Source organism: Phalaenopsis equestris, unplaced genomic scaffold, assembly GCF_001263595.1.
Source record: "Phalaenopsis equestris unplaced genomic scaffold, ASM126359v1 Scaffold001143, whole genome shotgun sequence".
Lineage (NCBI taxonomy): Eukaryota > Viridiplantae > Streptophyta > Magnoliopsida > Asparagales > Orchidaceae > Phalaenopsis > Phalaenopsis equestris.
The window spans coordinates 136,842-148,555 of record NW_018165582.1 but is presented as its reverse complement, the minus strand read 5'-3'; the positions used below and the strand labels follow the sequence as shown (position 1 = coordinate 148,555).

Sequence of the window (11,714 nt, the reverse complement as noted above, 5' to 3'; positions counted from 1 at the left end):
TCTCTTCTGTCGCCTTTCCCTTTATGTATCCCTACGGACCATTCATAGTTTGTCTTTTAGGTAATAATGCTGACCTCTTTGTTAAAATATAAGTCACTTAATTTGAAAAATGACTTAAATTTATACCAACATTTCTCTTCTCAACCCTTTTGTTTTGAATGAAATGATAAAAATGATATATGCTTTGTTTTATCATGGGAACTAAATTTGTGATCATGGCAGTTGCACTTTCATTGTCAAATTTACATTTTTGCTTCACATTCCAACAGTTTTCATAGTTTTTCTACTCGTGTGCGTTTAACCCTGCTTGAATTTGAAATTAAATGCTGAAAATTAGCTGTAATTTTTCCTTAAATGATATTTTCTTTTTGTAAAAGCCTCCGCACCAGTCATTTGGCTTGAATATGTCTATTTTTTATCAAAATTTATGTGATCAAGTATTTAGTGACATTCATGCTTATTTGCTTCAAATCTTTGGCCCAATCTTGTAATTTAAGTAATTGTACACAAATTTTCAGGCCAAAATGCACTCTATTTACTTTTATCTAAATTATTTTTGTAGTTTTGTCAACTAGTATAGCGATCCAATGTGTTCCCTTTGAATGATAAGTCCGGATATTACCAGCATTGTTGGTTTTTCACATTAGGAAGAAAGGATCTCCTGCTTGGGTTATATGATGGTTCCATATAGGTTAACTTTTTTTTTTCCCTCTAACCACTATTTGAATTGAGCGAGATCATTGAAAAGAATTCTTCCGATTAAGTTTTCAAGAGTTATTTGTAAGTGTCGATTGCTCCATGGATATTACTGGATTGTTGCAGTTTGGCAAGTAGGAGGAAAAGTCAATCTCTCCTTTATTTTCCTTGATCCCTGCAGTTATTGACTATCTTTGTTTAGTTAGAGATAACTCTGATATTGTGTTAGAAGTGAATAAATAGAATAAAACAAGATGGGCAATTAAATAATTTCTTCACTATTCAGCCTGGATGAAATTTTGGAATAAAACAATAGGAAAATACATCAATCATATTTTTATTTTTTTTTCGAGAATTGTATTGAATCTTCAGTACAACATTTACTTTTTGGGAAATTTACATGCCTAGAACACAATTCTTATGTATTCACATATCTCTCACCCAACACTTGGTGTTTAAAACCATGCATGAAAAGGTGTATTTGACTTTTAAAAAGTGGTAATAGTGCTATTTTTGATGTGATATTAAAGATTCGAATGCTATGTGTGTAAATATGGAAGTTTAGGTGTGAGCTATGTAAATGCATAAGAATTGTGTGCAATGTCTTTAAATGTCCCAATAAATAAATAAATAAATCGGCCAACTTCTCAGTGTAGGTGACCTTTTTCCTTGTCTTTGCTGGAAGTCCAACTATTGCCAAGTACTTGCAGAGGAAGTGAATCTTATAATACTCAATGAATTCATCTAGACCCGCTTGATCAATTGAAAGTCATTCAGCGAGTTTCTTGTTCTAGCCTTAGCACATATGAATAACAATCATGTAAGAAATCCCATAGCTTTTTAGATTATTCAAACCAATTGTACAATTATATCTTCAAACAAAATGGATTATATACACCCAACAAATTGTTAACCATAAGCTAGCCAATTTGTACTTTCATTACGTCTTGGATGTGATAGGTGCTAATTCTTCAAACACGAATAATAAGTTAGTTTTTTCATGATGATAATTTGCATAAGGTGATGCAAATAGCGTATGAATAGTTTGAGAATCTAAGATGAAAGCCGCATGTTAAGAAATTTGTTGGACCAAATGTTGGTACATGAACTTCAAATTCTAGAATAGTAAATTTTGGAGATGAAAAAGATGAGCGCGAGTTAATGGATGAAGAGATTTGAGAGCTATAAATCTAGTGAATGAATAATAGATTTTGGATGATGATGAAGATAGAATAGACACTGGCAGTGATTATTATTAGAAATAGCCTAATTATTAGGCTAACTACTGCTGCAATTATTATTAGTTTTTATTTGTGTTCTATATTTTTCATTTCTATATTTATGCATTTTCTAGTTGCTCTATTTTTGAATTAATGTCTTTCCCTTTATTTAGGTCTTGTGATATTTATTTATACCCGTTTTCCTATCAATGAATGAAGTTCTATTCTGAAAAGTGCACATGGTATTAGAAACGGGTTATTTACCTAGAACCTCTACCCCAGATGTCGACCATCTATAGGGCTTTCCCTGTAAGATTTCTGCTGCCGGCCAACTGCAGGTTCCCCGTGTTTTTCCCTGCTGCCAGAAATAGCGTTGACCACCTGCAGACCCTCCCTGCCACGCCTCCTTTGTCGTGACTCTTCTGTTATGAATACTTTGTCGTGTCCAATTTGTCGATGCTCCTTGTCGTGTCTCTTCTGTCGCGGTTGCTTTACCGCGTCCAATTTGCCATCCCTCCTACGTCGCGGTTGTTTCTATCGCGCTTTCTTCACCCCCTCAACATCTATTGGCATGTTCCAATCGCTGAAGATCCTATCTGCCGACCTGAGCTTTCTCTAACTAGCTTATTCTCCTTGCTGGTTATTTCATGGCTTCTTCTAGTTGTCGGACCTTCCATTGTTCAAAGTTCAAGATATCCCTGCAGTTTTTCAACGATCTTCCAATGTCTCGGCAGCCCAACATCACATTAGGCTCCGTTGGAATCTTGGTGGATTCTTCCACTACCGAGCCTTCTCCCGACGGTGTACTTGAGCCAACTGGAGGCTTGACACCTATCTCCACTCCATAGAGCGGAGAATCAGAAAACCAAATGAAGTTTCTAATCACCACCCATAAAATGACCGGTTCTAATTTTCTCCAATAGTCTCAAGTCGTGTCCTTGTTCTTCAAGGGACGAAGAAAATTCGAGTATCTCAAAGGAATGACTCGTGAACCTCCTTAAACTGACTCGATGTATGAAGCATGGGAAGTGGAAAATTTCATGGTCATGTCGTGGTTGATTACTCCATGGTGACTATGATTGGCCGTTCATATATGTTTCTTCCTTCAGGTAGACTGCATTTCGGGATATCTACTCAGATGTAAGAAACTCCAGCCGATTTTATGAGGTTCTCAAAAGGATTTGCGAGGCGAAACAGGGATCGAGGATGTGACGTAGTACTATAATTATTTGGCGGCCTTATGAATGAAATGTGATCTCTACTATTATTACACGTGAGAATCTCCGACAGATTTTTCTCTCTTTTAGAAAATTGTAGAAAAAGATCACATGTTCCAATTTCTGGCCAACCTTAACAAAGATCTTGTTGAAGTCCGGAACTGTATCCTCAGACGAGATTCCCTTCCTTCCGCTCGTGCTTCTTTCACAGAAATTTTATGTGGAAAAAGTTGGAGAATTGTTATGCTCGGCATTTCCATTTCAGTCGAATCTTCTGCATTAGCCTAATTGTATTCAGCACCCGTCAAACCCTCCTCGAACCACCGGGTCCACTTGTGATTACTATCACATACCCAACTATACTCGAGAAAGTGTTGGAAACTTCATGGAAAACCGACATACAAACCTTCAGTCAAATTTTTTTCTGCCAAGAGTCTCACTACGACATTTGAATCCACTACGGTACAACCAGCTTCCACTCGGAACACTCCAGAATCACACTACTCTCTCAAGAGTCAGATGTAGCAATTAATCAAGCTACTCGGATCAAATCAATTTACTTCAGGCCAGTCAACCTCCCACATTCGTCAAGGTACCACTCGTATGACACTCATTTCTTCTTTTGGTTTATGAATATTGATTTAGTGCTACACAACTGGATGCTCTCAAGTTTTCTCAATGTATTATCGATGCATTGGGAAAGATAAAGTTAAAATTGCTAATGACTCCGGTAACTCTATTGCTGGTAATGAGTCAGTTTTGTTAACAACTAGTCCAAGTCTGAATTCTGTGTTACATGTCCTATGCTCACGTGTAACCTGTTATCTGTTAGTAAGCTGACACATGATATGGATTGTGTTGTTAATTTTTCTGTTGATGTTTGTGTCTTTCAGGATCGTTGTTCATGGAAGATGATTGGAACTGCTAAAAAAGTACTTAGGATCTAATTCCAAGAGACACAGAGAACGAGGACATTTCTCCTAATAGTTGCAATTTTTTTCGATCCACTGAATGTCATATTTAGTTGTTGCATTATTCTTTGTCATTTTAGTTTTCAGTATTTAAACAATTGTATCCGTTGATGTTTACTAATAAAAATTTTACTAACTTCAAATATGAGATTTGCCAACTGGCTAAACATTATTGCATTCTTTATCCATCCCATCCTTACACACCTTCTGCTCAATTTTCTCTTATTAACAGTGACTTGTGGGGATCATCTTGCACTTCCAGCTACACTAATAAACGGTGGTTTCTTAACTTAATTGATGACCACACTCGAATGATGTGGACTTATATCTTAAAAGGTAAATCTAAAATTGTTGTCACGTTCAGAAACTTTAACTTTTTCATTTTGTCAAAATTCAAAACTTCAACTCCAAGTCCTTTGAACCGACAATTGTCGTGAATTTTTTAACTCTATTTTAGGTGAGTTCCTGGTAAGTAAGGGCATCATACATCACAGCCCGTGTATGAATACTCCTCAATAAGATAGAGTAGTCGAGAGAAAAAATCGACACTTTCTCGAAGTAGCTGGCTCTATTATGTTTCAATCTAGTGTCCCGAAAATGTTTTGGAATGATGTCGTCCTTACTGCCACCTATCCCATTAATATAATTCATAAAAAAATTCATAACTTCAGAACTAGCCATCTTGATGTCATGTTTTTCTACCAATCGGTTCTTCACTACTCTTGAATTATTTGGAATGTTATCCCTAATCGTAGTAAACTTGATCTCAGGTCTATAAAATGTTGTATTCGGATATTCTGCCACTCAGAATGGATATCAGTGTCTTGATCCTACCACAAATAAACTCTATGTAAGTGTCGATGTATTCTTCTTTGAAATTGATCCTACCACAAATAAACTCTATGTAAGTGTTGATGTATTCTTCTTTGAAAGTGTTCCCTACTTCCCTACATACTGCCTCAAGTGAGGGAGAACTTGATTTTTTGGATACTATTCCTTATCCGACCTCTGTAGATATTTCTCCAACGACTGTATCTGAGGAGCCTTCTGTCTCTCTGGACCCGTCACTTACCAAACAATCAAAACATCATCCCATTCTCCGTATCTATACTCGGTGCACTCATGTTCCTACTTTGGAGCTTGCTACCTCTTTACCGAACTTGAAATCCTCTTCGAGTGATATCCCAAAATTGACCCTATTACGAATGAGGAGGCGCGTTCTCCAGTTGAGGTATGTAATAAGGTAAGCTCTCCTTATTCCATGAAAAAATATTTCTCTTTCCACAGTGTATCGCCGACCTACAAAGCGTTGCTATTGCCCTGATGGATCATCACCTCCCATCCACTGTTGAAGCTGCATTAGTTGACCCTTTCTGGAAAGCTGCTGTAATGAATGATGAATGCCCTTTAGCGAAATCATACATGAGATGTTGTGGATCTTCCTCCAGGAAAGAAAAAAGTAGGGTGTCGCTGGATTTTTATCACCAAATTTAACTTCGATGGATACTTTGAACGTGACAAGGCACGGTCAGTTGCTAAAGGCTACTCACAAACATACAGAGTTAATGAGGATATATTTGCTCCAGTTGTTAAATTAAACACCATTAGGGTCTCACTCTCACTTGCTGTGAATTTTGATTACCCATTGCTCCAACTGGTTGTCAAATATACTTTCCTAATGAGGATCTCAAAGAGATATGTTCTTCCTTCCAGGCTTTGACTCTACTTTCTCCGCGGGACAAGTGTGTCGGTTGCGGAAGTCCCTCTACAAACTGAAGCAATCCACAAGGGCCTAGTTCGACAAATTCAAAAAGGTGGTAAAGGGTCATGATTTTTCGCAGGCCCAATCAGATCATACTTTCTTCTTTCAGCATTTCTCCAGTGACAAAATTGCTATTCTTATCATCTATGTTGACGATATTGTGCTCACAGGGGACGATTTACCAGCATTGTAGTCTCTGAAAGACATTCTTGCTACTTCATTTGAAATGAACTTGAGGTCACTCTAATATTTCGTAGGCATTGAAGTTGTTCGGTCATCTCGAGGTATTTGTCTCATTTATTTTGTTAGAGTAAGGCTTGATTATAGCTCATTTATTTTGTTAAATAAGTAACTCATTAATAAGCTCAATAATCCTTATATGAGTCGAGCACAAACAAGATATTGATAAATGAGCTCGAGATAGAAGCTCAAATCAAGATTGAGTCGAGCTCCTCGAACAAGCTTTTGATGAATGAGCTTGGGCTCTTACAAGGATACATTCGGATCAACTCTATTCGTTTGTAGTTTGAGCAAAAATGCAGTAATTTAGCGATACTTCTGCCTTGGACTTCTCAATATCATGTATCTGAAAAAAAAAAACTTTCCCTCTATTCATCAATAAAAATCCAATAATATTCGAGCATGAAATTCATTATCTAAACACACTCAAAGTACTATCCTAATCATTCATATAAAACCTCACAATCTTTTGCTATTATTCATGGTGATATTAGGAACCCAGCTCTGATGAAAAGTATTTACCGTGTTTTGTGATTTATATCATTTGTTAATGATCATACTAAGATCTTTCAATTTTTTTTTTTTTAATGAAAGACAAATCTGAAATAAGTTTTATTTTACAAAAGAATTTCTTTTCATACAAACCCAATATAAAACATAATTTCAACCCGTTGCTCCAACCTTAAGATGAGTGCTGTTGAGATAACTGTCTCTTGTTACTACTTTAGGTTGGCACTTTATCGACTAATGTAAAAATAACTCCATAAATAAAGGCTTAGAAGATAAGGTTTTAATGATAATCTTCGTTGAGATTTGAGAGTGTCATCCATACAAACCATGTTTGCAGACTCAAGAGATCATTATATTGCTCAAAATAATTTTCAAGGGCATGGTTTGATAGATTCACCATGGTGATTAAAAGCCGGAGGTACTCATTGACACTCCTACAATACTTAATCTACCAACACATAATCTGAAGCTGTAATTTCTATTTTGATTGCATAGAAATTTTTTAAGCGGGATATTTCTCCACGTGTGGTCCTAGAAAATTACGGCCTTCCAGCGAATTCACAAAAGCCTCTAGCTGCTCCTCCATTCTACAGCCCACCAAGTTTCAAGCCGCCAGTTGGCAACCTTCGTTCTATTGTCTACCAACTAGGTCTGTGAAAAGAGATCATTATTCACAAATCGCTAGAGTTTCACTTGATAAAAAAAACTTCTGTTTGATTCATTTGTTAGGTAAGCTACTTAATACTGAATAGTTATTTTGAGCTTATTTTTTGAAATGAGCCGGACACATACAGAGCCTTATTTGATTGTATATGGCTTGTTATTCGGTACATACACACATACATACGTGTGTGTGTGTGTGTGTGTATATATATATATATATATATATATATATATATATATATATAGATGTATAGTATAAATATATATGTATGTATGTATGTGTGTGTGTGTGTGTGTGTTCAATCTTTCTGTATGTATGTATGTATGTAATGTCCGCCCGTCCCGTCACGTCCACACGTCCCGTCACGTCCACACGTCCTGTCACATCAGTCGGCCCGTTCGCCCGTCCTGCCCGCCCGCCTCTCTGTCCTGTTCGTCCCCGTCCCCGTCCCCGTCCCATCCCATCCCCGCCTCGTCCCGTCTGTCTGCATGTATGTCTGTTTGTAACTAATTAATTTATATTTTTTATGTTCATTAAATTAGCCGAGCCAAATTTTAATTTTTACACTTAGAATATCTCAGTGCCATAATTTTATAGATGAAAAGACATATTTCACTTTTAAAATCATAGTGATGGTGATACTTTTTATGTGAAGTTAAAGCTTTGATTGACATGCAAGTAGATATGAATGCTTAGTTGTTAGACACCTAATTGCATAAGAATTTTGTGGTATGTATCTAAATGCCCCTAATAAAACAACTCTTGTTTGTTTCCTTGTCAGGTGACTAGCGTGAACTACCACCCGAAGGATTGTTGCATGCTAACATCCTCTGTCGATGGCACTATCCGCATCTGGACAGCGTAGTCCTGTCGACTTCAACCAGATCGCTTAAATTTCTCTACATGTATTGTCATATACTTGGTGAATTTACTTCACTGGTGCTTTGGCGGCGAGCAGTATTTGTCTTGCAACAGAGTCCAAAGTTCGGATTAAAAAGAATTATATGATAAACTTCCAGGTGCTTTATTTTATTTTATTCTTTTATTTTGTGGCATAATGTGGAAGTAGTTAAAAAGAAGGATGGATAAGATGTATATTGACGTAGCATTGCTCATGCTGTTATGCACAGTTTTCATTTTAGTTTACTTTTTGGGATAATTACATGCTTAGCACTTGAAACGTTGATATTTATAAAAGTAGCACTTTAGTCAGTTTTTTTTTTAATTTACGCATGCCATGATCAATCATTTTGATATCTTAGTGAGAATTTGAAAAACGGATTAAAAAGGATGTCAATTTTGTAAATAGTAATATTTAGTGTGCTATGCATGCTTTTTTTTATGCAATTTGGTATTCTTTAGAAGGAGAGGGAGAGGAGTCAATTGAAATTTTATGCAGCAATGATATGAATTTGAGTTGGAATATTTACAGCCACGGTTTTGTGTGCGTGTGTGATAGTTTTCCCACACATTGGGCTGCTCAAACATCACAATTTATATTCGGTCCAGACACCGCATGTCTGGACGGCGGTTAGCCGTCCGCCATGTTGTCATACACCTCATCGGCAGCAATGTGGCGGTCAGTGCTTGTCCGTGGGGATGTACGGATGGAATATATTTTTCATTTTTTGAGTTACATTCAGGGGCTGTTTGGTGGGTATGGTCCTGAATTTCAACAAAAAAAGTGCTGCAGAAGACCTAACTTAAATGATCCACAATGAAATGAGTGATCTGTCTTGGCAGGATAGTGAAAATGTTATCAATAATAATAATTATTTTTTTTTTGTGATGAATACAATATAAATTTTAAGCGATTTCTTAATCTTAAAATAAATTTGATGACTAATTCAGAACTGTGAGCTACAATTTACTGTTGGCAGATACAAAAATTAGATGCAATCCTCGAAAACGCCTGATAGCAACTTCGTCGCGTCTATAATGAGTCGAACATGGGTGCACTAATTGGCTAACTCCAAGTTGATCTTATTTCAATTAATGTTTGGGACATTTATATACTCACCTCTTAAATCCTATGTATTTACATGACTAACACTTCATTTTTTTCTTGGGCAAGGTGATAGCTTTAATCTGGCTCTTTGAGATTCATGATTTTGTTCTAGACCAATATATTGAGAGCTTGGGCATGAACTGGATGATCAACAATCCTTTCAAATTAGGTTGGTAGGATTTTGTTTATTTATATGATTCTCATTTTTTGTGATACATAATGTTGGTCTTGATACACAAGAATATTTACAGTAATCATACTTTAAATACCAGGACTATCCTTAGCCTTGTCTAAAAATGAAACCTACCATCTAAGTTGCTTTAGGACCCATAGTCAATTCAAATAAAATCGGCTAACATCGCTCCCTTGTTCATAGGTTGACTTGATCCAAGCATGAGAAAGAGCCCACTTATCTCTTCCTCTCACTAGTCTACATGATATTTGGGATATTTTTTTTATCAAAATTTATTATTGGATAGGGTCCGAGATATTAGTATATATCTATATATATAATTCATTTTCAATGTAAAGGAGAGCAATTTAAGATTAATATATTGGAATGTATTAAAAGATTATTGATTTTTTAGTAGTTTTATCGAAGATATGAGCATTAATCAAGAATAAATATATCATAAATTTGACACAAATAATCATCTATTGATGGTAACTTTATCATTTTTAAATTTTAATAAAAGAAAAATTTATCCTCATATAAGATTGAATATCACTTCTTGGAACATTGTAATAAACATTTGCATGCATGTTATTATGTTGATGTTCATTTTTATCAAAAATGGTTTACAAAAGATTACTATATTTGGCATCCTCAATATGAATGACGGAGAATACAAATTATGGTAGAGTCAATATAACATCATGAGGGTTGCATGAGCCTAAACTTTATACAGATAGATAATAGATGGTTTAATGAACAAATTTTTGAAGTAGAAACGACTCATATCCATATATTTGATGTTGAAGAAGAGTCAAATGTAAAAGAAATTGAATTTTGTTCTTTGGTAACTAGCACTAATGAGCATTTTATGATAAAGTTATAGATGTTATCCAAAATTACCAATGATTTAGTAATTTTAATGTCTCAAATACTTGTCATGATGATTTAGATAAAGAGCTTATTTGGATCAGTGTAATGTTTTTATTCATGTCATTACGTCATGTTATTAAAGTGATGATTAACAGACTAGTAATTACTTAAACTAATTTGTGAAAAAACAAAGATTCTCTTGGGATCAAAAGTTGGACTCATAAATTCAAACATTACTTGATCGACATATATACTTGCATTATTAACGAGCGCGTCATTGCACAACGGATAACCATCTCCTAGCCAGTGTTATCCTTGGATCACCTGTTCTGATCACCATTACCATCGTCTAGCTGCCATAATCATTGCCCAGCCTCAACAGTCATAGTTGGATTATTGCCAACAAAATTAATCTCAAATCACAGTCATTTGAACCCTACTATCAATCCTTCATCGCCGCAGCTAAGTGGTTACTCATTCTTCAATGTTTCATTTCACTCTTCTAACAAATGTCAACATTAAACCCAATTCTTATATATTGTCTCCTTCAACTAAAGGGTTTCAGATTTTCCATAGAAAGTATCAGGAGTGATACTTACACTCTTTATTTCATCTATTTGTGTGTGAGTTATTTGTACAATGTTAAGCCAATAAACATTTATAATCTAACAGAGTAAACTTTTTCAAATATAATAATATTATATACCTTGAAAAAGGCTGAATAGCCCAATAAAGTGATAAAATGATGAACCCACTAGTAAGGTTTCAAACTAACTCACCAACCAAGTTCAACAAGTACTTGACCAACTATGTTTGAGGCATCACTTCTTAAGAGCAAGACAAACTCGTATCCCCAACATAAGGAGGAGAATTTACTATGACTAAAGGATGAGAACATATATAAATCATTCATGAATATGAGAGCTACTCAACCCAGCCAACCAAGACCCTACAACTCCCTCATCAATCAGGCTTAACTGATCAACTAGACCGGAAGATTGTCTTCTTGTTCTACATAGCTAATAATGAGACCCAACAAGTTTCTGAGATGCCAATTACTTTGTTTGAGTCCATATGGGGCCATATGCCCTTGTATTTTGTTTTATTTTTTTTTAATTTTTTGTTTCTTATATCATACTCTCCTTGGTGGTGCTTGAGATTGTAAATCTAACTTATAAATAGGAGATCCTAGTGAAAGCCCAAGCTTTAATGGGCTTTATATTTTTTTTTCCTCCTTTCTATGTACTTGTGTTCTCTCGAGCCTCCTTTAACGCATAGATTTTGTTTTAGTCCCTCTTTTTTCTCTTCACTCTAGTTATATTCACATGTAATGCACAAATAGAATTGGAACACACACACACACACACACACACACACACAC

The 11,714-nt window shown here is 35.6% G+C and overlaps 1 protein-coding gene across 3 annotated transcripts in view; it reads left to right on the top strand.

Moving 5' to 3' along the window:
• The window catches only part of LOC110033339 (WD repeat domain-containing protein 83), a 28,214-nt gene extending 19,750 nt beyond the window's left edge, over nt 1-8,464 (top strand). The window contains exons 8-10 of one of the 3 annotated variants that reach the window (XR_002294933.1): nt 5,818-5,918; nt 6,037-6,150; nt 8,062-8,138. Coding sequence is in view for 2 of the 3 variants with exons in the window: in XM_020737270.1 (XP_020592929.1) it covers nt 8,062-8,145 (84 nt within the window). In the remaining variant the exon portion in view is untranslated. Of the gene's footprint in view, nt 1-4,026; nt 4,123-5,817; nt 5,919-6,036; nt 6,151-8,061 lie in introns of all 3 variants that reach the window. The other 2 variants (XM_020737271.1, XM_020737270.1) reach the window with 2 other exon arrangements.
• Nucleotides 8,465-11,714: the final 3,250 nt, after the last annotated feature.